We start from the raw sequence: 25,926 nt of genomic DNA, 5'->3' as shown, positions 1-25,926 counted from the left end.
TTGGGATCCTCAGCTAAATCCAAAGTCCTCTCCTTAGGTCCCTTTCCATGAAATGGAGCCCGATTGGAACAACTGGCTCTGAATTTTGGCTTTTGGATCTGATGGCTATAAAGTGGGTCCAGACACTCTCCAGATCTAACCCCATGAAAAGACTTAAGTCATGCCAAATCAGAGTGCCAAGTTATTACTTTTTAACATTAACATGGCACCACGGATGTACGTGGTACTTTAAAGATGTGGAACAAGACTCCAACCTTGCCCGGAAGAATTTACAGTCAAAACCCACTACAAAATATATGGGGTCGGATCCTCAGCTGGTGTGAATTGTCACAGCTCCTTTGACTTCAACAATTTACAACAGCTAAAGGTCCACCTCAGGGCCCTTTGCATACTGACCCAAGTGCTGCTGCTGTAAAACAGGGTGTCTATAAACAACGAGACTGACAGCAGGCCCCCAATCAGCCACCGTATATAATGCAGACCATTCATTTGGTCAAAGTGTAACAGACATAAAGATTTACACTATATTGATCAGACCAAGTTTTCTAGGTTTCTGGTTCAGCTCAGCTCTCTCCATGTGTGGTAGGTGGGTTTCTGTTCTTTGTTCTTTGTCACCAGGTGATAAAAATAATGCCAAGGTTCAGGATTTTTTAAAAATCAAGGAATTGATCTGCCCCCACACTCCTGGGAATGGCCTGAAATTTGGTGACTGGGTCATCAGAAAAATTGATTTTCAGGATTAGAGAGAAAAGCAGAAATGTGCCTTTTTAGACTGTATCCTCAATATTTCTGTGAAATTAATCACATAAATCAGCAGGACTACATTAAGCTTTTGAGTCTCCATGGAGACGCTATACAGCCTTTGGCCAAAGAAGTGGCCGTCACATACCGTACAATCAAAGGGCGAAATTCAGATAAGGGACTTAAGCTCCTATTGACTTGAGTCAATAGGAATTAGGCACCTAAATACCTCTGAGGATCTGGATCTTATAGATCTCGTCCCTGCAAGTTTTCCACATCTTCATTCTCCATTTTCCTTTTCTTACTTCCATCCTATTCGTCCAACTTGTCTCCTAGGTCTTACCCCTTTTCAGATATTTTGTAGACAGTTGTCATGCCCATAGTCTTAGCGTAGTAGACAAGCTAATTCTCAATATTTAGCTCTTTTTATGTTTCCTCAGAAATCAGTCCCTTCGTCCCTCTGATCATTTTTGCTGTTCATCTCTGAATTCTCATTGGTTTCTCTACATCTTTTTGACATTGAGGCACTCAGAACTGACTGCAGTGTTCCAGGGGTGCTCCCAGTTTATGGCCATTGGTGGTGTCCTGCCTGTCCACTTGGGAATACACAGCATGACAAAACCTTGGTGCTGTGTGTGTGTGTGTGTGTGTGTGTGTGTGTGTACAAGGTAGTGTTGAAGGGCTAAATAGGATATGGAGGTTATCATTTTTTGTTTTGATAGCCAATTCTGGATTTTGTAGAGAATCAATGTAACTCAATATTCCAGCCGGCTCTGCAATGACATTTAGCTGTGATGCAGGGAGAGAAAGTGTGCTCTCCTTATTCAGCTAGAATCTTAAAAACAGGAACTTATTTTATGCTCTTGGGGTTAAAAAAAATCAATGTGTAAAAGCCTGCTTCATCTCTTTGGAACTGTCCTCAGTGCTGTCACTCATAGGAGCCACCTGTCAAAATCTCACTCCACACATTAATCTGCCCTGGATCTAGTCCAGGTTTAACAAAGCCCCTAAACTGGCTGTGCGTGACAGTCTAACGGGAGCTGAGCAGAAGCTGGCTGTTGCAATTTACCTCAGAGAATACAGGATTCACCCTCTGCATTGTCGGCCATGAGGTACTCAATATACATAAAACTTGGTATCCTATAGGCTGTGCTCGAAGGGCTTGCTCTGGCAAGATGCTGAGTGCCTTCAGCTCCCAATGATCAGCTTCTGAGCTGGGCCCCGTGAACATGCTGGGAGTTTGGAGGACTCGGCACCTGGCAGAACTGGGCCCATTCTTGTACAAGTCAGTAATTTGGACAGAAGCCAAATTTGGGTTGTTAGTGGATCAGAACCTGGTTCTAGGTCACCACTTCAAATCCAGACTAGGGGTACAATTTTCAAAAGTACCTAAGTGATTTAGGAGCCATTTTCAAAAAGGGCTTGAGCACTTAGGGCACTAAAAGGCAGTATTTCAAAGTTATTGCGGCACCTAAAGATGTGGTAGGCGCCTAGTGGGATTTTCCAGAAGTACTGAGGTGCCCAGCGCCTATTGAAATCAATGGGAATTAGGTGCCTAGGCGCTTTTGAAAATCCCACCAGGCACCTATTGCATCTTTAGGTGCCTAAATACCATTGAAAATTTGGCCATTAGGCGCCTACGTCTCAATGAATGTCAATGGGACTTAGTCACCAAAGTCACTTAGGTGCTTTCAAAGATTTTACCCTCGGTTTGTACTGGCTGGAAGTTGTTCCGATCTGATGGCTGCTCAGTAGCGCACTGAAACTGAGTTCTGTAGCCTCAGATCAGTTCCCAGGGGATCGGTGGCCAGATCTGAAGACTCACCACCTCAGCTGGAGCGAAATGGCTTGGATGGTGATGCTGCCCACACCGAGAACAAGGACTAACTGGACAATGGAGACTGAACTGCGTGCTCCCCTCAGGAATGGGCCCTCTAGGAGAGGGCTGAGGCGCGTTGGCCAGAGAGGCTTGCAGTGCTGCTGCCCACATCGGCCATTTGGTCTCCAGGGCCACTCCCAAATCTGTCAAGCAACTGTGCAGCCATTCTATTGACATGGCTGGAGTAGCCCTGTGTGCCCCTAATGTAGCCCTATTGTGGGGAGGGGGCAGAGACCATGCAGTGATGGCTTTTCTGGCTCCATCCCCATCTTTAACCATGCTCCACCCACTGTCCTGCAGCCAGCCCCCCCCCCATCTGCCTGATCTGCCCACGCATCCGTGGCAACCACCTGGAATCCTTCCCCTTCCTTTGTGCAGTGGAACGGCATTGGGCCTGTGGCCTTGGGGATCCCTCGTGAACATATGGTTATTTTTGTAATTGTCTCCCCCCGCAGCGAGTGAAATGGGGCAGCGCCTGCCTGCGGCTGGTGGAACCTGCACCGTTGAACGTGGGTACTGATGAAGAAGCTCTGCAGATGTAAACAAGGGGGTTATTGCAGCATCAGCCAATCTATGCAGGTCGTCTCTCTCCTCACTCTGTTATGTGAAAGGAGAAGAGTGGCCATAGCAACCTCCGCATTGGTAGCTTACGGAGGCTGCTGCTGAGCGCCCAGGCTCGTCTTTGAAACACACATTCCCTGGTTAATGTGCCTTGCACACGTACGCCTCAATAATGCGGTGAGGACAAGATGTGCATGTGAACCCTAGCGCACTGATCCTCCTTAAAAGTGCAGGAATGAAAGCTGATCCTCATGCGGCGCACAATCCTGCAGAGAGAGGGGAAAGAAAGATGTTTAAAAACCAGTCGCGTTGCCTGCATGCAACTGGGAATTAGCATTCTAACCCTGGACTCGCTCTCCAACATCTGTGCCACCGCTGTCTGAGTCAGATGTCAGCGTTGCAAATGGCGTCTAGTATTGCCAATCTCATGCAGGCCCTTTGCTATTCAGGCTGGCGGGTGAAACAAGCACACAAACGCGCAGGATTGCTGGTGTGCAAAGTGCTCATCTCCCCGGGTTATATTTGTAGTCACCTAATTGTAAGAGCAGAATGTACTAAGCTTTGCAGCAGGACACTCCTCTGTTTCTGGTAGAGGTTGATCTTGAAATGCCAACTGCTCTCCTGGGGCCTGGTTCTAATGAATTGCAATGTTTCACACTAGTCCTACGCACTGTCGGTCCCTTAGCTTCTGAAACAGCAGGAGTGCTGGCTAAATATACAGAGAGGAAGGGCGATTTTCCCTGTGATGCAGGTGGAAATCTGTGCATGTCAAAGGGTATCTTAGGAACCTGTGTGTTATGTATCTGTGTGTGCATAAAATTACAGGGCCAAATCAAACACAATTCCCATTGACTCCTGGTGAATGTGAGAAAGGACTGCAATCAAAGCCTGTGAGGTCATGCAGCCCAAGCCCTCCTGGAGCATGGTTGTTCCCTACAAAACAGTTCCTAGTGGGGTAGGGTGACCAGTCAGCAAATGTGAAATATCGGGACAGGGGGTGGGGGGTAATAGGAGCCTATATAAAAAAAAGACCCAAAAATCAGGACTGTCCCTATAAAATCGGGACATCTGGTCACCCTATAGTGGAGGAGCTTTTCAGATACCATCATTTCCTGTTACTCTTGGGAACAGCAACAGACTAGAGCAAAACAAAACTCTGTTTAGATTTCTTACACTGTATAGGAGAAGCCTTCTCAAGGGCAAAATAGCATGTTAGGCTATGTCTACACTACAGCTGTTACAGTGGCAGCGTTCCAGAGCAGCACCTGTGTCCCTGTAGCAGCTGTCGCGTAGACGCTTCCTGTATCCATAGAATGGGTTTTTCCATTGATGTAGTTAATCCAGCTCTCCGAGAGGCAATAAAAACAATTCATACTAGGGTCTTGCACGTAAACTCTTCAGCACAGGGACTTTGGCTTTATTTGCCTGTCACCACGGACAAACTTATTGTGCTATGTAAAGAAATATACATACTGCTGTGAGGCCTACAAAAGACTTGACAATGGCTAGATAGCTGGTGTGATGAGACCACTGCCTATCATGCTGATCAATACTGTCTCATTGTTTCCTTACACTCCCCCCTCTGTCTATATCCATCTGTTGTCTCCTGTCTTAGACTGTCAACTCTTTGGGGGCAGGGACAGTCTTTCTGTTCTGTGTTTGCTCAGTGTCCTGATCCTTGACTATGATTCCTAGACCCTATGGTAATGCAAATAATAAATAGTAATGATTGTTAGTATATGGTGCTTTTCACCTGTTGAGCTTAAAGTGCTTTGTGAAAGTGGGTTAATCTAAATAGCCCCAGTTTGTAGATGGGGAGCCACCTGTACAGTCCCATTGTCTTCCTGTTCTGCCCTCACTGACACCTGGACAAGCATGGAGATATGCTGATAGCAACCGTTGTAGCTGCTAGAACAATCACCTCATTCCTTGCCACAGAACTAAAATTACCCATAATCCTGGTGTATTTCAGAGAGAAAAGAACAGGAAGCTGGAGTATAGGGATTATGGGGGTGGATGTTTTATGCCTATATAAGGCAGCTCTGGAACAAATGCTCTCTCTCATATTATTATCCAGCAGAGAGGGAATTTAAATACCTAGGTTAGCTGGTTGCTGACAACGGCTGTCCTGCAATGTCCAGCATCACACCAAAGCAGTTTGGTACAAATGGCAGGAGCTGACCCCAGTTCAAGATGCCAGTAAAGTTAAAAGGTAGAGTGTATAAAACTGTAAATCAATCTGTTCTAATGCATGGAGCAGAGACCTGGCCAGCCACCAGCAATCAGCATTCTTTCCACTCCAGAAACGATGATGTTGAGATGCATGCAGTGTCAAGATGGTCAAATGGTCGGACACTCTGTGATAGAAAATGAAATAAGGTTGTGAGGGACCTAATGCAGGTTGCCCGAGTTGAAGAAAAGTTGAGGGAGGCTAGGCTACATTGGTATGGACGTGACCATGGAGACCTGAGAGTGATATTGGTTAGGATGGCCCTTGCGATGGTCATGGTGGACAGAAGACAATCAAGGGGAAAGCCAAAGACTTGGTACGTGGACCAGATATCAGTGGATCTTAGAGAGATCAGTTTGCATGACAGCCAGGTATGTAATCATGTGTGTTAGAAAAAGGCTACAAAAGTCGCTGAGCCTGAATAGGGAAGTGGTAAGAAAGAAGAAGAGATTTAGCAGAGAGGGAAAGGAATCAAGTGACAGTGGGGGTGGAGAGCTGTCACTGAGTTAGATCAGTACAGGACCTGGGCTGGTGGGTGGTGATTTTGCCTTTAGCAACCCAAAAAATTGGTGGGCACATTACAGGTATCTGTGCTTTAAAACCCACTTTCTATTCGCTTGATCAATAAATGAGTTAGCAGCTGTGCTCTTAGCAAAAGACCATCGCTTCAGCTATTGGCAACGATCCAGCTGCACAGAATCAAGATTGGGCCGTCAGGCTGTGTCAGTACAAATGACAGTCTAGAGATGGATTTCTCTGGGGAATCCTATTCATTTGCAGGTGTGCTCCTCGGGGAATAGGAACACTGCACAATCTATTGATACAGCTCAGTGCACCAGGCATCCAGGACAGTGACCAAAACAGGGGAAAGAGACCCTAACATTTATTGTAGGGCTCTTCCATCCACAGTGAACAAGGGGCTCTAGTCTGGTGACGAGAACAGGGGACTAGTAGTCAGCCCTCCTGGGTTCTAGCCTCACTTCTTCCACTGGAACCTCAGGTAAATCATTAAGTCTTTCTGTGCCTCATAATAACCTCCTAGAGGCTGGGTTAAGAACTGCTGGGTTGATCCTTTTATTTTAACTTAAAATCACTGGGTGACGTGCTGGCCCCATTGAGGTCAATGGCAAAACTCCTGTTTACCTCAGTGAAGCCAGGATTTCACCCATTTTGCCTGGGATAATTTGCACCTTGATTTCTAGCAGCCTGTAACAGGGTGAGCTCTTTTACCGCTCTGTTGCCTCTTAGTGGCCCATCTGGGAATTAGCCCACCACATGGTCTGACACCCCTTCCTGTGGTTGCTCAGCCTGTTGTCCCACTCACTCGCTCCATGGCCTCTCTCATGCGCCCAGACCTGCAGTGCTTTCCTCTTTGTGGCGTAGCCTTCTGGCCAAGACACATTGAAATTCTCCCCCTTTCTTGGGTATTATCCAAGTCTCCTTCCAAACTCTTCCCAGGTGAGCTTCATCCCCAGTTAAGCCTCATTGCGTCCTAGATCCCCTCCAGGTGAAGCCCATGCTAATTGGCCACTCTTGCATAGGCACTGACGGGGCTGGCGCACCCACAGGCAGCCAACTCCCCTCCCACCCCAGTGCCTCCCACCCACCAGCAGTCCTGCTGATCAACTCCTTCCTCTCCCTCCCAATGCCTTCCGCCCACCGCAATCAGCTATTTCGCAGCATGCAGGAGGCTCTGGGAGGAAGGGGGAGGAGTGGGGAGGGGGCACACTCAGGGGAGGGGGCAGAACCGGGTGAGAAGAGGTGGGGCTGGGGTGGGAAGAGGCAGGACATGGTGGAGACCCCCCCAGACTCAGCGGAAGCCGGCGCCTATGCTCTCTTGCCTACATTAACCCCTCCAGGGGGTAGTGTGTGGTGAAAGCCCCATCATATAGTGCTAGTAACATTTGCCATTATTACTTTAAAGAGGGGAGTGTCTATGGGAACCCATTGAGGGCTATAGCCTGTAGGGCTTGGGGCACTGACAGCATTTACCTCTGAGCCCAGTAGTGAGCTACCTGCTATCTAGAGGGGACTGGTGTCCCAAAACCCTCACAGCTGCACCCTGCAGTGGGGTTGGTTACAATACTCTTATAATGAAAGGCTACACAACCCCCTGCTTGGCAAGGCCTTCTCTCTGTGCAGTAAGTGTAGGCTGGCCAAGTGGTTCGGGCACTAGCCTGGGACCCAGCAGCCCTCAGTTCAATTCCCTGCTCCACCACTGACTTTCTGTGAGACCTTGGGCTTGAGACACTGGCCTCTTGGTGGCTCAGTTCCCTATCTGTAAAATGGGGAGAATGACCCTGTTTTATCTCCCAGGGCTGTTGTGAGGATAAATACCTCAAAGATTGTGTGGTACTCGGATGTGACAGCAATGGGAACTGGACCAGTACCATAGAGAGCAGGAACTGACTGCCACTAGAGGCCCTGCTGTCCTTGGGAGGGTCTCAGGCAGAGTCCCAGCATTGCCAGCAGATCAAGGGAAGAGATTATTTGGCACTGGTGAGGCCACGCCTGGAGTATTGCATCCAGTTTTGGGTCCCCCACTACAGAAGGGAGGTGAACAAATTGGAGAGAGTCCAGCGGAGGGCAACAAAAATGATTAGGGGGCTGGGGCACATGACTTACAAGGAGAGGCTGAGGGAACTGGGGTTATTTAGTCTGCAGAAGAGAAGAGTGAGGGGGGATTTGATAGCAGCCTTCAACTACCTGAAGGCGGGTTCCAAAGAGGATGGAGCTCGGCTGTTCTCAGTGGTGGCAGATGACAGAACAAGGAGTAATGGTCTCAAGTTGCGGTGCGGGAGGTTTAGGTTGGATATTAGGAAAAAATTTTTCACTAGGAGGGTGGTGAAGCACTGGAATGGGTTACCTAGGGAGGTGGTGGAATCTCCATTCTTAGAGGTTTTTAAGGCCTGAGGTTGGTGTTGGTCCTGCTTTGAGCAGGGGGTGGGACTAGATGACCTCCTGAGGTCTCTTCCAACCCTGATATTCTATGATTCTATGGTGTTCATTTAGCTGAAGTTTGCATGGGTTGGGCAGAATTGTTGTTCAAAGTCATCAAGTCTTAGTAGTTTCACTTGGTTGCATCCAGACACAAACGTGGTTCCATCCCAAATCCACTCGACCATTCTGACACAGTCTGGATCACAGGAGATGAAGTGGGTGAGAACTGAAGTGCATCTGCAGTGCTGGGACGGGGAGTTCGCAGAGTGCCTGATCACCCTTCATTCTGGCTGCAAACAGCATGGACCAGCCCAGCTCCGAAATACGCAGCCTTCCATTTTTAAAGTGCTAACTGTTTATGTTTAGGAACCTTGTTTTATTGGCTGTCCCTAGCGTTGGGATTTAGCTGCCAGAACGAATGAGTTTAGGCTTGATCCTGCCCAGAGCAGGTGCAGCAGCAGCAGCGGGTTGTGCATATAAACTCAAGGTAAAGAGTGATGAGCCGACAGAGCAGAAGAACTGATCCTGCATTAATGAGAGTGCTGCTGCCAAGTTGCTCCAACCTAGCTGCAGGAGTGAGGCTTAAGGGGAAGCACGAAGTTAAGCGGCTCAGTAGCACGTGGAGGATTGTGCTTATTCCCAGGTCTCCTTAGATACACCCAGTCTTTGCCCACTCCCCACCTTTTATATCCTGCCCTCTTGCAAGTTGGGAAGGACACAAGGGATGGGTTCCTCAGTGCAGTGGACTGTGCCTAGCACTTACTCTTACTTGTGCCCGCTAGTAGCCTTTGCTCACTTGGATGGTGGAATGTGCTCCCCTTCCCTCCAAGGGCCAACGGGACCAATGCCCCAGTTGAACACTTCATCCCTGGAATAACACCAGAAGTCTGATCTCTCTCCTGGAGACTGTTCATGACACTGGGTTTCTCAGCACTGAAGAGCACTGTGCGGAGCAAGGGAGGAGATGCAGTTCAGAAAAAGGGCTTTGTTCTCAGCTTGCCTGTAGATCTGAAGCAGGGCATACAGCTGATCCTCGGTGCTGGTGGTGACTGGATCCTTTCTCGCGCTGCACAGAGCGTGGAACGTGCCGTGTCATCTTTACATGATCTGACAGGCCATGTCCAGTCCCCTCATTCAGTCTAGGCCATTAAGCCTTATTAAAAGGATTTCTGTTCATTTATTATTGCCTTTGGCATGCTCTGCTTAATCAGCCTATTTGGAGCCGGCCTGGGCATGGTCATAGTAATGTGATTCTACGGGGATGTCTCGCCTCTCTTGAGACTAGCAGCTAAAACTGTTACAGCCTCAGTACTTAACAGTATGTAAGTAACTGTGCCCGTGTTAGTCTGGGAATGAAGCTGGATATGAGTCAACAGGGTGCTCTGGTTGCCAAGAAGGCTAAGGACATTTTGGGCTGTATAAGTAGGGGCATTGCCAGCAGATCAAGGGACATGATCATTCCCCTCTATTTGACATTGGTGAGGCCTCATCTGGAGTACTGGGCCCCACACTACAAGAAGGACGTGGAAAAATTGAAAAGAGTCCAGCGGAGGGCAACAAAAATGATAGGGGGCTGGAACACATGACTTATGAGGAGAGGGTGAAGGAACTGGGATTGTTTAGTCTGCAGAAGAGAAGAATGAGGGGGGATTTGATAGCTGCTTTCAACTACCTGAAAGGGGGTTCCAAAGAGGATGGATCTAGACTGTTCTCAGTGGTACCACATGACAGAACAAGGAGTAATGGTCTCAAGTTGCAGTGGGGGAGGTTTAGGTTGGATATTAGGAAAATCTTTTTTCTAGGAGGGTGGTGAAGCACTGGAATGGGTTACCTAGGGAAGTAGTGGAATCTCCTTCCTTATAGGTTTTTAAGGTCAGGCTTGACAAAGCCCTGGCTGCGATGATTTAGTTGGGAATTGGTCCTGCTTTGAGCAGGGAGTTGGACTAGATGACCTCCTGAGGTCCCTTCCAACCCTAATTTTCTATGATTCTGTGAACTGGCAGGGGCATATTGCAATGCAGGTCTCTCTGTGCGGTGACTAAGGTGGGTATTTTTGCCTCAATATCTACCAGGAGTGATATCCTACCTCTACTGAAGTCAATGGGAGTTTTGCCATTGAGTTCAATGGGGTCAGAATGTCACTCTGTTCGAACCCTGCCATGGCTCCACAAAGATTCCAATAGTGAGTTGGTACCAGTATTGCTCTGATGGGATGAATCCCGCCTTTCGGAGCCAGGGAGAGGTCCGAAGGGCTGGACTAGTCTATAGCCCCTCAAACAGATGGATACATCCACAGGCCTCCCCTCATTCATCAGGACAACCTGCCCTCTTCCTTGTTGCAAAAGCTGCTACAAATCGTCTCTCACCTGAGGCTCTAGCTCTCCGTGTCTTGTCTGAGCATAGGGAAGTGATCCATGAACAGGGACAGCAAGGAAAGGGGCAGGTACTCGCCTTTCATGGCCAGCTCCCCACCCCCATATTACCGGCGTTTTATCATTTCTGCTCCTTCCACCTGTCACTTCCCAAATGTTCTTTCCTTTATCTCCTGGTATAACAGTGTAACCCTGAGGGTAGCCAGGCCCTGCAAAGATTTTCTTAAGGTTTTCCAACTATTCTTTGGTATAGCTCAGTGATTTATTCATTGCCATGGGCCAGACCTGAGTTCCAGTCCTGAGCTCCCTCTGCTGGCAGAATTGGGAAACAGCATGGGCCAGATCCAGAGCAGGTGTTAATCAGGGCAGTTCAGCTCTGCTGATTTACAGTATCTGAGCGTCAGGCCCCATGTGTTACTTTCCAGTGGCTTCCTCTGGCCAGCTGGAGCAGCATCCCTGATGGATGATAGCAAGAGTCACATCCAGTCCTCCCCATAGGAAGGTGGTCACCACAATGAGGAGCCAGTAGGTGAAAGGCGCCGGTGATGCTGTACAGATCTTTGAAGTTGAGCTGTGCTATATATTTGCAAAGTATTATTATAAGAGAGGAAAACAGGGGATTTTTTCCCCTACAGCTCTGCACAAGGAAGAAAGAAAGGCCCTAGAGGCATGGTAGATAGGGGTCTGGAGCAGGTGTGAGTGTGACTTCGGACTGACCGAGGGCATATGGCCTACGTGGGCTCTGGAAATGGAGGGAAATGTGCAAAGGAGCAGTGAGGACCCTGTTTTTCAGAAGTGCTCAGCTCTCGTGTGCCCAGCTTTTCCAGAGCTCAGCATGGTGGGGGCATTGGCAAATTTCCTTGGTAAATCTGGCCCATATTTAATGGCAGCTGAGTGCTTTTGCAAACCAGGCCCCTGTTGTGGGTGCTGAGCACTTGAAAATCTGGCCCGTAAGTAGGTAGCAGGCAGTATGCGAGGGGGCACTCTGGGAGAGGTGCTGCCGTGCAAGGAAAATGCGCATGTGTGGGCACGTGGGCGGGCGTGGGTTAGGGTGCAAGTAACAAGCCCAAGAGTGGAGGTGCGGATTTCATCCACGAAGAAAAATCCTTGAGGCAAATTAATCCTGGATATAACTTGAGTGAAGTCAAAGGAATTGACCCAAAGATGGATTTGACCCAGAGCCTTGTCTCTTCCTACAGTAGAGTGACCAGAGAGCAAGTGTGAAAAATTGGGACACTTTTTTGAGGGGGAGGGGATAGGTGCTTAAATAAGACAAATCCCCTAATATCGGGACGTCTGGTCACCCTGTCCTACTGCCACCAACCTGATCAGACCTAACTGACCCTACTCCTTTTGTATTAAAGCTTGTTCTGCGAACACCCTGCGCTGCAGCAAGAGGATGTTAACAAACTCCCTCGTACTCCTAAATTTCCCTTTCCAGTTAAAGAAAGAATGACCTGCCTCTGCTATCCCCACACTGGGAAGCCTGCCTGTGTGTAAGCTAGTGCTTGGGCACATTGCTGCCACCTGCAGGAAGGACCTGACAAGCACACACAAGGACAGATTTGTAAATAGAGGTGAAGGAATTAGGCGGATGATAGTGAAATCTGCTTTTTTAAAACTTTAATTACGGTGGTGGCTTAACTTAACCAGTCACTCGATGATACTGTAGTGCTGCTTTTCAGACGCAGCCCTGCAATGTCAGCTAAGGACTTGATGCAGGGACTAAGCAATCTAGGTACAATATATCACAAATCAGCACATAGCCTTGACTGCTAACTAGCCGCTTGCAGAGCTCACACGTGCTTGGAGCACTGCAGAGCCCAGTGTTCTGGTGCAGTCACTGAGTTACAAACAGGGAAATCTGGCACACACTAGACAAAGCAAAAATGATCATAGTTTGGCTCAGTGAATGAAAATAAAGATGATGGAATGGTCAACTGTAATGATGAGCTTTGCTCTTTTGGGTGAGCAAAGGAAGTTTGACATTTTTTCCTGCACTGATGATTATGATACATCAGTCACGGTGCCATTGCCGATCAACATACTGTAACCCTCATTAATCAGCTGGACCTTTAAAGTGACTCCGTCTGGTTATAAGCCATGCATTTTAAAAGACACATTCCCATGTCTGTGTCATTAGTAGAACCTTAGATTATTAAAATGGACCTAATTCTAAAGGGAGAATTTGATTCTCATCATTTCAGTTGCTTGTTCCCCCCCCGATCCCTCCCTATTTCTGAAAACAGGCTAGTCAGTTTCATTTTTGCTTATGAACAATTTCTAGTGCGTTTGACTTCCTGGTTCTCAGGCACTAGCACTGTGCTGCAATACTTAAGTTACAGAGGTGTCTTTATATCCATACACACAGCCCTAAAACTGTTTTTAGTTGATACTTTCCAAAAGTCTTGAAAACATGTCAGTTGTCGTAACATTTCATAATAGAGACCAAAGCAATAAGTTATTGAACAATAGCTGAGAAGAAAAAAATGCTAATACTAAAAATACTAACGCTCTCGGTGTAGTGCTGGCCCCCGAGTACTCTTTGACAGGAACAGAGGGCAGCTGAAATCACCAGTTTATTGGAGCCAGTTCTTTGGCACACGTCATTGCTCAGCTCAAAATGGACCTGGGAAGGAGCCTGGTTTATAGGCAATTTCTATCCCAAACCCCGCCGTGCAGAGAAAGTGGTTTCCAAATGGAAACTCCCATTCTGTCCACTGCAGTTAGCTCTGGTGAATGGTTCTTCCTGTGGTGTGAGTGACACGTTTCTGAGCTGCCTTCTGATAGTGGCCACGTAATGGAGAACTTGCTTAGGCCCCAGTCCTGCAAACACTTGTGCATGTGCTTTACGTTAAATCTGTGAGTAGTTCCAGTGGGACACCTCATGATTAACGTTAAGCACGTGTGTGTTTCCAGGATCGGGGCCCTGGTGTCGGACATTGGCAATGTGAGCACCTATCACAGAGCAGAGATTGCTGCTATGATGCTAATGGGACTTCACTTCAGGGGTTTGCAGAACATGTGACTCCTTACACCAGCTCTTACATTTCCAATTAACATCAGGTCTAGAGTTTATAGCACTGAGCCTGTCCAGACTTTGTAAGCATCAGACTGAGGAGGTAAATGATTGTACATTGCATCGATACTTCTCTGGTTTCCCTATCAGTGACTGCAGGAGCATGGGACACACTGGCTTCAGGTGCTGAAGACTCCATCTGGAATCCCCCATGAGAAGAAGGGGTTGTGGTCTCAATAGGTCCCTAGGCCAACCTTTGAACACGCATACACAAGCTCACGGAGGACATACATTTCCCAGGCTATATACGGTAGCTCTAGCTTTTTTGCCGCCCCAAGTGAAAAAATAAAAGGGCAGCCGGACTGCCGAAGCAAAAAAAAAAAAAAAACGGCAGCCGCAGGGAGCGCATGGAGGGCGGTCAGGGCGGCTCGCAGGGGGGGTGAAGGGCGGCGCCTTGCAGTCGGGCTAGAGGGGCTCCCCCCTCTGGTCTTGGGGTGCCTCTCCCGGCCAGGCAGGTGGAGCCCCCGGGGGCTCAGCAGCTCCTTTAAAGGCGGCTTGGCTGGGCCAGGCTCAGAGCGGCGCGAGAGGCGGAGGCTGGGCCAGGCGGCAGGGAGTAGCGCGTCCCGGGGAGCCCAGCGGCATGGTGAGCAGCGGGGATCGCTAGTTCCTGACCCCCGGGCCGGGGTCCGTGCCCCTGGGCTGGGACTGGGTGGAGCACGGGGAGCCGGCCGGGGGCTCTGGAGCTGCGGACCGGGCTGCCAAAGCAAAAAAAAAAACCACGGCAGGGCGGCCGGAATGTGCCGCCCCAAGATTGGCCGGAATGCCGCCCCTTACAATGTGCCGTCCCAGGCACGTGCTTTCTCGTCTGGTGCCTGGAGCCGGCCCTGACGGTAACCAGAGCATCTCAACCCTGCGCTTTCCAAACTCTGTGTTGAGCAGAATGGATGCAGCTGACTGTTGATCTCGACAGAGTTCTTGTAGGTCTTCCCTGGGATATAATAAATGTGCAAGCTGCTCATAGAGTTCTGTGGGGTTTCCTGGAGCAGGGCTAATACTACAACAAAACTTAGTAAGCGTTTCTTTAAATGTTGTGTTAATGACATTTTTGCCCTGAGCTTGTGAACGTTCGTGGCACATGAACTTTTGGGCAGGAAAGTTCATTGCAACCATGGATTCTGAGTGAATATTGCAGAGTATTCTGGGACCTCACATTCCTACTCAGGAGCAGGAACACTGGAAATGAACCACTTCTTAGAACATCAAATACACTGGGGAAAATCCCAACCTGTTCATGGGCAATTCGTGAATGGAAAATGACGTTTTTTTGAATACATTATGTGTTATGAATGAGTCACTTGGCTGTTGTTTACTAATCCCTCCCGCCGTGTCTGCACTAAGGAGTATCTTGGGCTCAGCCATCGTGGGCTGGTTATGAGAGTAGTTGCACCAGCACTTGGGGCAAGGATCACACTGGAATCCACAGCCCTGAGTTAGATGCCCAGGCTCCCCGTACAATGCATGGCGAGAGAGAGCATCTAGGAAAGGGATTCTCAGAAGCCAACAAAGCTGAATGGGGAACTGCCCAAGAGAGGCTGGTGTGAAATGCAAAGGAAAGGGGTGGGGCTTAGGGCCTAGATTTGCAAAGGGACTTAGGCGCAGGGTTGAAGTAAGGCGGTATGGGCTGGTACGGTGTACCGGTAAAACGTAGCCGCTCGGACCGCTGACTTTAAAGCACTGCCACGGCAGCACTTTAAAGACTCTGCTTAAAGCGCTGCTCCTTTTGCGCCCCCCATCGGCGGCCCTGCCGGGTCCCTCAGCAGGGCCGCCGATGGGGGAGGGCGCAAAAGGGGCAGCAATGACCTGGCAGGGACGCCGATGGGGGGCGCAAATGGGGCAGCGATGACCCAGCAGGGCCGCCAATGGGGGAGGGGGGCGCAAAAGAGGCAACGACGTTAACGTTTAACATCGCTGCCCCTTTTGGCCCCCCCCCCCCACGGCCGCTGACGGGGGCTGAGGGGGCAAAAGAAGTAGCTGCCCTGGAGCCGCGGTTTAAAAGCGCCTGGGGCTCCGTCTGCCACTGCCGCTACTGCAGCAGTGCTGGCCGAAGCCCCGGGCCCTTTAATCACCGCTGGAGCCCTGGGTGGCGCGGGCCAGGGAGCTCAGATGGACTGGCTGCAGGACGCTGACCCCCCAGCCCCGCCCCTTCCGACCGAGGCCCTGTCCCTTCCGGGGGCGCCAGAACAGCCCCGTACCCAAAAGAGCTCCCTTTTACTTTCACCCCTGCTTTGGTGCCTGACTCCCATTCGTCTGGACCTCCGGCATTGGACTGACAAGCTGGAGGAGGGTGCCTAGTACCTCTGCTTGGTGTCTCTCAGTCCCTTCTCTTGCAGCTATTTCAATCTGTAGAAAGAATGAGAGAAACACGCACACAAAATGAGAGACTGACTCTCTCACCCAGTGCTAAGGGCACTCACCTGGCATGGGGGAGAGTCGGGGTCGAGTCCCTGCACCAAGAAACTTTTAGTTATTTATACAAAGGGGAACAGGTTCAACAGAAGTGACTGAGAGAGACCCACCCCCAGAGCCTGATGGTTTGACCTCTTACACGAGAGTCCTGGGGTCAAGTCCCTGCCTTATATCAGGCAAAACAGAGATTCAAACATGTGTCTCCACATCTTCTGTAAGCAAACAATTCCTGACCAGCTCAGTCCTGGCCTTCTTTTGAGGGGAGTAGGCATGCTCAGAGCACTCCTACTGGATCAAGCCTGACAGGGAAGCTAGCCCTGGGCTGGGAAACCCATCATGGCCTGATTTTGAAAACCCCCAACCACGCCCCCTCAAGACCAGTGGAGTCCAAGGAGAGATGAGGCTGCACAGTCCTTCCTGAGACCAGGCCCAGGAGCGGTGATTGGCTAGGAATGCTGGGAAGCCAGCCCCTCCAATCGCAAAGTGACTCAGCTGCTAAGAGGCTGTACAGCCAAGCAATGTTCCCGTGAAGAAGCAGACCCAGCCTTCCCCATTCACACAGAGACAAATGGGGAAGGATAGCGCCGTTTTGCACAATGTAGAGACAAAGCATTATGTTGTGGGGAATTTTTGCTTGCTTCACGTCTGCACTCACTTTACTTGCTTCGTAGTTATGACAAGGTAAAATAAAGCATCTCTCCGTAGCATAGTGTCTCCACTTGTAAAATGGAAATGCTGGTACTTCCCTACGACCCTGGGTGCTCAGTGTGGGTGTGGACAGAGACTGTCTGTGTTTGTATAACACGTTGGCAATGGCATGTGGCATCGAGCTTTGAAGAATTAGCATCATTATTTGATCAGAAGCATGTCTGGCTGGGAGGAGGGCCGAGCAGTAACCCTTTGAATCCCTTTGTTTAGTACCTTCCATTGAATGGAGAGTTCATCATGACACCTGGTGCAGGATTTGCAGCTTTTGATGGCAGCTGGGATCCAGGCTGTGACACAGGTATCATGTGCCCAATCTGCTGTTGATTAGCCATGTAAATTTAACACACAGACGTCTGGGTAGGCTTTGATTATGGGAAATACAATGAAATAAAGAATTCCTTTGTAGCATCTGCCTTTCCCCCTCCATGGGCTAGTAGACTCCACTAGAAGTGCTATAGTGTGCAGTTGCACCACCCTAGTGCTGCTAGTGCAAACGCTGTATGCCAGTGGGAGCGAGCTCTCCAATCGGCATAATCACTCCACCGCTGTGAGCAGCAGTAGCTATGTTGGCAGGAGAAGCTCTCCCGCCGACATAGCGCTGTCTACACTGGGGCTTAGGTGGGTGTAACGTACGTCGCTCAGGGGTGGGGCTTATTCACACCCATGAGTGACATACCATAAGTTATTGATACTGAAGTAAGTGGTAGGGTAGACCAGGGCCATGTCAGGCCTTTTTCATTAGATCATCTGCCTTCTAACAAAGGCGCAGAGGAGACTTTGAAAGGAAGGCTTAAAAAGGGGGGAAGGAGGGGTTGTATGTATTTTCCACTTATTTATTAAACATGGGGCCCAAATCAAAGTCCTCATTCTCAACACTTTCAGACTTTTGAAAAATAGGTTGGTTGGGAATTTACACCTGACCCTCATTGTTATAATGAGCTGAACCACTCCCACTGTGGGGAGATAGCTATCCGGCCCATCTAGTATTTGTGCATTTCAGTAATAAAGTATCATCTATCCCCCATGTTAATCTCAAATTCACATTCCAAGTGTCTGTAGGTTGTTGAGCAGGTTCTGTTTTAGGAGTGGCTGCTAATATGTGACTGGATCCTGAGGTTCTTACTCAGTTCATACTGAGGCCAAGTCCTCTATGAGTTTTTTTTCCATATTTAACAGCCAAAGAACACTTTCAGTCTAAAGTGCCTTTTAATTTAGAGTCAGAAAAACAAGAAAAGACTCAAGGAGCCACCATGAGAGAGCACAGTGTGTCTCTTCACTGTGATTGGCTCTAGCAACTCTGAGACCAAAATGGCCGGGGTCTCTGCACACTGGCCATGTTTCTAAAGACTTACAGGTGTAGGGCACAGAGAACAAAGGCAAACTGATTCGAATTACATACTCGTTAACTTCATTGAGAGTTCTCGCCCTGGAAAAATGGAGAAGGGATTTCAGCTTTTGGCCCCACCAGATTCAGTACCAGCAGTCTCAACGGTAATGTTAACAGGGCAGGTGCAGCTGCAATTTTTCAACTTTTTGTTGCTTAATCTGTATTATGATTATATCCAAGGCCACCTCCGTTTTGAGCTAGCCTTAAATTCTGCAGCATGGTTGCTGGATGCTGGGGCACTCCACTGAAGCCAACTGGTACTTCTGTGGCAGCTTCACTTAAAATACAATTTGTTTTAATGAACTAAATGCAAATATCAAAACCAGACAGTGAGTAGCCCCTGTGTAATTTATTTGGATATCAAATTCAGCTAGGGAAATGCGGGAGGCAGTTTGGGACTGTGTGATAAGCACCCTTGCCTGATGTTACTACTAAAAATGATCAGCCATGAAATAGTTAATTTCATGTCAGTTGCCATCTTTAGGTTTCAGAGTTAACCCACTGAGCTTAATGGGGCAGGTCACACCTCTCAGAGCTCTTGTTTCAGGCTATATGCAGACTCAGACAGACATTATTGCACCTGTTGCAATCAGTTAATCTTGTCATGGTTTTCTCCATAACCCTGAAAGCTGGAAACATAAAAACGAAACTGAGATTCACCAATCTGATACAAGAGGTGGATTCCGTGGGAAACGCTATACCTTTAGCATCCTGGAATACATGAGTCCTGACTACAGAAGCCACCTGTCTGGCTTTGCAAAGCACTGACAAGTCTCCAGGCAGTGAGTGCTGCTGTAATCCTGGGGAGGATGAGCAGAGAGTAGATTTTAACTCCTGTTAAATGCTATTAGCTCCTTCATTTCAATCCCGGCATTCACACTATTTAGATCGATGAGAGAATTGGAAAAAATGTATCAGGGCAGGGAGACTGGCTCCAAGTCCAGCTCTCACCTTACCGCTTGTCTTTCTTCCCAGGTTCAACTGTCTCATTCACTGATGCTGAGAAGTATAAGTGGCATGACCCTGCACTATGGCATGCTGCAACCTCCTTGGAGGACCTAGACCAGGGCAAGTACATCTTCGCAGTGGATGAAGAACGTGTCCCATGCCAGTACGATGATGTTATCTTTCAGCCTGAAACCTCCTTCCGAGTAAACATCGACTCATCTGAGCGAATGATTCATCTCCGAAGCATCTCTATAATGGGACAGGTAAAGTGGAACATTTGAGAAACAAAACAAAACGCTATCACACTTCACCACCTCCCCTGCGGTGCCCACAAAGTAGGTCATGAGAACAGAAAGTGCAGTGACACTTGCTCTGTGTGTTAGTATGGTTCACTTACAGGCACTTGTTCAGCACTATGAATGAGCTTGACTTTGGTATGCACCGTGGTGCCAGATTTCTTAAAAGGCTTCAACCGTGTGCACCACAGTTGTAAGCACATGTTTGGCTCATGCATGCGCAAAAAATCTGATTTGTGCATGCAACCTGCATGGGACCCCAGAGCCAAGGGAGTCAGGAACTGACTGCCCCATCTGGGGTATGCAAAAGCAATTTTCAACTCCACTGACTTTCTTGACATGACAAGCCATTCAAGCGTTGTTGAAGTATAAATCAGAGACAGACCCTCTCAGGCGTCTCTCAGAGGAATGTATATGGCTGTCTGAGGGGAAGGGGGTCATACTGTTTTGGGGGGTTGATCTCCTCTGTCCATTTGTCTCGTTGCTGTCCAGTCCAGATTGGGTGGTAATTGCTATTACCCTACCACCTCGGCTGTCTCTTGCCCAAGTCAGAGTTGTTATGTGATTTAAATGTGGGTGTGCAAAACTGTGCATGCAATTTTGGAGGCTGCTATGGTAAAATAGGGCCTGACTGTGTCTAAATCAAATGAAGGAGAAACGTGACAGTTCTGCTTTCAGATGCTGAGTCCCTGGAGAGTCTGGGGAAAACTCAGACTGGGTTCCAATGTAAATGAGGGCTCTGAGGCTGGGAAAGCTCTGTCTGATGAATCTGGTCCTTGATTAGCTTGTTCATTTGAATCCATGTGTTGGGAAGCATTTCAATACAATTAAGCCAAGACTTTCCGAAGTGACCCAGGAGTTTGGGTGCTGAACCTGAGACACATTCCAGGCGTCTGACTGTCACAAAGCGCTGAGCACTCACCCTCTGGTGATCAGCCCCCTTTGAGGTGTCTCCAAATGGTGCCCAGAATCACCAGGCCCTTCTGCAAGTTTGGCCCCAGCTTTTCTTGTTAAATAAAAACGGCCAGTGTCACAAAAGTTGCGCAGTGGTTTATTGAGACTGGCCCCTTCTCCTCCTCCCAGGTTCAGCTCATTGCTTTAGCCCCATCACGTGCAATACTGAGATGAGCATGAACAACCACCCCAGATCCAAACAGCTCCCAGCTTTGGGATCCAAATTGTGCAGCCGGGTTCCAACTTGGTAATGAGACAAGCTGAGCTCCAGGGGGTTCTTCTGGCCACTGGGAATGCATGTATTGGGAGCCAGACTTTGCACCTCACGTCCCGCTCTACTGCAGATAAGCTATGTATCTGGCTCCTGTGACCACAATAAGTGAGCATGTCACAACACCCTGGGAGCTGGGAAGAGCTCTTAGCAGACAGGGAACTGAGGCATAGGAGGCAAAGTGACTTGCCCAGGAACACATGGGAAGCCAGTGGCAGAGCAGGGAATTGACTGCAGCTCTCCTGGGTTCTAGGCCATTGCCCTAACAACTGACCATCCTTCCTCTCCGTCAGATATATACATGACACACAGATGAATTGGCCTGGGAAATATTGTCTGTGTTTCTTGGCCTGTAGGAGCCTGAATGGTGGGATCTTCAGGACCAGGCTGTAGGGGAGGAAGATGTGGTTGGAGGGGCATTCGTACTCATTTCCCCTTGGCTGCTGCCACCTATTGTAGGCTTGCTGCTGTTTTTCTATCTGGTAGTTTTCAAATAGCTCCTCAGGGCACTGGAGCTCGGGAGGCCAAATAAATCCATGAATATACAGTGCCCTCTGCTTCCCTGGCTGCTCCATTCCTAGACTCACGTCTGCACTTGCTGGGCTCTGTGGTTGTGCTGTGTGCTGTGGCTTAGGCAGGTTTTCGCCATGCAGGACCTCTCGCTTGGTTAGAAATGAGGATTTTAATGAGACCTTCAGAGGATAATGGTGCTGCTAGAGGGAATATATGGAGGCTACGTGTCACTGCATTGAAGACACAGCCATACAGTTCCTTTTTCCTCTTGAGAGCCCTCCTCAGCCCTGAGTTGGGTATCCCATGTCATGGCTGTCACCTTCCAGCCCGTTGGAGGGTAATTGCAGAGCCACTCGCAGTCTGCCCTGTGCCTCTGCCCAGGGACTAACCATACGGCCACTGCAGCGCTCCTAACCCTGGTGGTCTGAGGAGTTAACTGCAGTCTCTGAAGCAGTGTGCACTGGTTATGCCCTGAAGCAGGAGACGCAGCTGGACATCTCAGTGGTTGTTATTATTTGTGTGTGATCGTGCCCAGGAGTCCCCTTGTCCTCCCTGTACTTGGTGCTGTCCAAACATGGTAATTCCCCACACAGCATGTAACTGCGGGATCCAATATGGCACTTCAGAGTTCTGGATCTAAACTTTCCTACATCAGGGGCGTTTGTGCTGTATATGGGGTCTGGTTGGAGCCAGCTCTAGTCCCTGTGTTCCACAGTGCTGTGTGTGCGAAAACTCTGGCCAGAGTCAGGGAAGTGACACTATAGAAATGACAGAGAGGTGTTCACCTTTACTGTCCCTCAGTGACCTTCCAGACCAAATCCTCTCAGTGAGACAGGGCCTTGTTCATTCACAGTGAAGAGGCGACATGCATTCAAGTTTGTAATGTGCTGTGAGGTCCTGAGAGAGAGGCTGAGAAGTTGGTTTCTCTCACTGGTTGGATGGGTGGTGTGGATGGGGTACCAAAGGGTGGGTTTTTTACAACAATGTTCTAGACAGGTCTCTTGGTTTGGCCTTGTCCAGACTGGGGGCCACGCAGTGGTAACTGGCAGAGTCGATGAAAATGTTCAAACTGAGCTCACATGGAATAACTTGGTTCCCAGCCCTGTGTTGACAGGACCCTAGACATGGATCCACCTAGCCTGCTCCCACCCATACCAGTGGCAAAGCTCCCATTCACTCCCAAGACAGCAGGATCAGGATTAAATGGAAGAGCGATGTAGAGTAAAAAGATGCCCATCGGCTGCTTCTACCCCTCTTTGAAAGGTGACATGCAAAGACTAGTCTGTGCACCCACTCCCCCACCCCCGTTTAGGTATGGGCTATTAAGAAGGCCTCTTGCTTTTACCTTAGGGTTTGTCTCCCCTGTTTTTCCTGAAAGCGTCAGAGTGTCACAAATCTTTCTTTGGAAGCCTGTGTGGACGCATGGGAAATTAATAGGGCAGGGATTTTTAGTCAGACTGTTTAGTACACTCCGGTTCACTGCTAACAGCGAGTTAGCTGAAATGCCTGAGAGACAAGTTTGGGATAAAAGATTTCTGTTAAAGAATCCACCTCCCTAGCCCTGCTGTTACAGCGGATAGATCATCAGTCTGGTTCTCGACTCCTCTAAGCAGACCTCCAGTACAAAGAGGGAAAAGAAATTACCCAGAGTCCTGGTAAGTCTCAGCTTAAAAAGAAAGAAACAAATAAAAAACCCAGCCCATGTTGTTGTTTTTTATTGTTCTTTTAGTTTGGAAAAGCCTTTCAGGCCTTTTGTAGGCTCCATAAAGAAGGGGAGGGGGGCACGATCATGGGATCAAGTGCATCTTGAAGGGGATATCCCAAGGATATCCGGTACTTCCACCTTTGAGGGCAGGTAGGCTAAGTGACTGCTCTGTCGACAAGGCTGGAGCAGCCTTGCTGCTTGCTTGCAGAGCTGTCAGATCTCACACTCCATAGTCTCAGCTAGTAAGAAATGTTGATCTATTTTTTAATCTTTCTGGGTTGGGAAGTAGAAGTTCACCAGTGACGCGGCCTTAGCTGAGTACATGCAGAGAAGCTCGGCCAAGCTGCAGTTCCACGGCAACGGGACCTTCCAGGTGACGAACGCCAGGTGTCCGGACAAATCGGGCTGTGAGTGTGGAAATGCTGGGGTGAGTTTTTTCCACTGGAATTAAACAAACTGTTCTTTGGGATCTTTTAGCTCCGCTAAGTCACAACATCTGGGTGGGCTCTTCATGGCCTCAGGATGCAGACAGGAAGTCAAGGAACATCCCAGCACTATGCTCAGACAGGGCAGTGCAATCTCATTGGTGTTTGTAAAACTGAACAGAAAGGCAGAGCGGGAGCAGCTCTCCAGCCAGGGTGGATCAAAGGAACTTACCCTGGGTTTTCATTTAAGGAACATCGACAGATCTGCGCTGCCTTGCTCGGGGATTCTGGGACTCGGTGCCCAGTGCTTGTGTGCAAGGACCCCTTCCAGCCAGTCGGACACTGCTGTGAAATATGCGGTGAGTGCAGAATGGGGATTAATTCCTGTAAGCAGGCGTAGGCGGCGTGCCTGGCCTTCTGGAAGAGCTTTCTTGTATCTATTTCCTGGGCACTAGGCCTTGAATGCCCTTCTGGAGTTGAATCCTGTGGTTGTCATCTATACTTTGGGAATGCCAAGAATTGACTGACTGCTGTTTGACTGGTGCGGGGTCTGGTCGGTGGGAAGGTCGGAGGCTTGAGTTGGTATAAAAATAATTAAACATGCTGGTGACTCTGCAAGTATCGAGACTCAGGCTTAATAATGTAGGGCCTGATCCAAAGTCCAGTGAAATCAGTGGGAAAACTCCTGTTAACTCAGTGGACTCTAGATTCCCTTTGGCTGGACTTTTTGAAGTTGAGGAATAACCCATACTCCGCCTGCTGAGCCCTTCTGGTTTTTCTCTGAGGGGTTTTGATCATCCCTCCATATCAGCATGGTGACATCTAGGGAAAGGTCTTTTATATACTGTTCTAACAACTGCTCCTCCCCCAATAGTACAGTATTTTATACTGATGATATCCAAACAGGACAGCTTCCAATAGCACATCAGTTGTGGTCGAATTTGGTTCCTTTGAGGTTTAGACTGTCCAAATTCCTGCCAGAATTTAAACCATATGTGTTTCTTTGCTTGGTTCTGGTTTAGCCAGCACTTCATTGGCTCAAATAGCAAAGTATGATGAATAAATACAAAGGATTCATTGATTGAACAAATTCCTGAACTGTCCTGATTCTGCATCCGACTTCCTCCTTGTTCCGGCTCTAGGGGCTACTCTACCTCCCTATGAAGTGAGATTAAAAGACACAGGAAAAGGATTTTAGAGTTAAAGCTCTGATCCCCATCCGGACTGAGCCCCTCAATGGAGCTTTGTATGGTGATCACCTTGCAGGAAGGGGACCCAAGCTCACAGGATTATTATAGGAAACAATGCTCAGTGCTTCCTTTAATGCCGTCAGATCTTAAAGGCACAACACAAATATTAATTATTTGTCAAACAGCCTCTCTGCGGTTGGTAGCTATTTATTATCCCCATTTCAAAGATGGGGAAACTGAGACACGGGGGCTGGCTTCAGAGGAAGGGGTTCAGCACCTCTGAAAATTAGGCTGCTTTTACATCTATGCCTAAAGGTTGGCCTTAGAGACTTGTCCGTGGAAGTCAATGTCAGGATTCTCTAGCAGTGGGTTCAAATCAACCCCATCACCTCTTCCCACCCCTGTACTCAGCCTCAAATGCCTGTCTCTGGAGCCCGAGTTATGCAGAGCGCTGAGTTATATTTATGTCTCTGAATCGTTATCCTCCCTTTCTGGAGTATATCTTGGATTGCAGCCTTTTGTCCCTGTCTGATTTTTCTGAGCCCTGCCCCTGGTTTAGCCTGTCAGGGTGTCACAAGTCATCAAGATAGTTCAATCCATTCCTGTTACTGCAGGCTGCTAAGACTGCATTCAGTGCTGGCATCAGGGATGTCACTAATGGAAAATACCCGAGGAAAATGCACTTTCTTGTTCCAATAAATGTCATCTTTATCACCTACGGTAAATTTCATTGAAAATGAAAATATACCCAACAGATTGGCAGAATTTCCTCTACATATGGGTGTTTGTCTGCTTATCTACCTGGAAGGTGAACGGGAATTTTTCATACACAGTCATCATGCCAAACTGATTAGGGCTCTAGCATATGGTTTTCAAACCTGTTCATACCAGCAGAGCTTTTGAAAGCAATTAATGGAACTTCATATTTCCAGAAACTTTTACTCCTGCTTTTCAAGAAAAATATTTAGCTCAACTAGTGCAGTGCCAATTGATTCGGTGAATTTAATTGTGCCCTTCCCTGGTGCTTTTTATCCAAGGAGCTCAAAGTACTTTACAAGCATTGATGGATGCTCATCATTACCTCTCTAAGAACAAGGTAAGTGTCAGCAGTGGATGTGGCTTTCCCAGGAGTGTTCTGAAAAAAGCTCCACTGACGCTGGGTTTTTGAAACCTGTAAAAAGACCAGCAATAGAGGAGGTGTTTCCTTCTACAAGCTTTGTTCAGAAATCGCTAGCCGATAGAATTATTGTCCCCTTTGTGCGCTCTAGAATGAGACCAGATTACACAAATGAGACTGGAGAATTGTTTGTGAATCTTGTAC

The 25,926-nt window shown here is 48.5% G+C and overlaps 1 protein-coding gene across 1 annotated transcript in view; it reads left to right on the top strand.

Moving 5' to 3' along the window:
• Nucleotides 1-25,926, top strand: part of AMN (amnion associated transmembrane protein) — a 50,276-nt gene that overhangs the window by 10,398 nt on the left and 13,952 nt on the right. The window contains exons 4-7 of the mRNA XM_034770530.1: nucleotides 17,127-17,214; nucleotides 19,279-19,514; nucleotides 23,280-23,417; nucleotides 23,666-23,774. Coding sequence (XP_034626421.1) covers nucleotides 17,127-17,214; nucleotides 19,279-19,514; nucleotides 23,280-23,417; nucleotides 23,666-23,774 — 571 coding nt within the window. The remainder of the gene's footprint in view (nucleotides 1-17,126; nucleotides 17,215-19,278; nucleotides 19,515-23,279; nucleotides 23,418-23,665; nucleotides 23,775-25,926) is intronic.

Source organism: Trachemys scripta, chromosome 4 (genome assembly GCF_013100865.1).
Source record: "Trachemys scripta elegans isolate TJP31775 chromosome 4, CAS_Tse_1.0, whole genome shotgun sequence".
Taxonomy (NCBI): domain Eukaryota; kingdom Metazoa; phylum Chordata; order Testudines; family Emydidae; genus Trachemys; species Trachemys scripta.
Note: the sequence above shows the minus strand (reverse complement) of the source record. Positions and strands in the feature narration are given on the sequence as shown.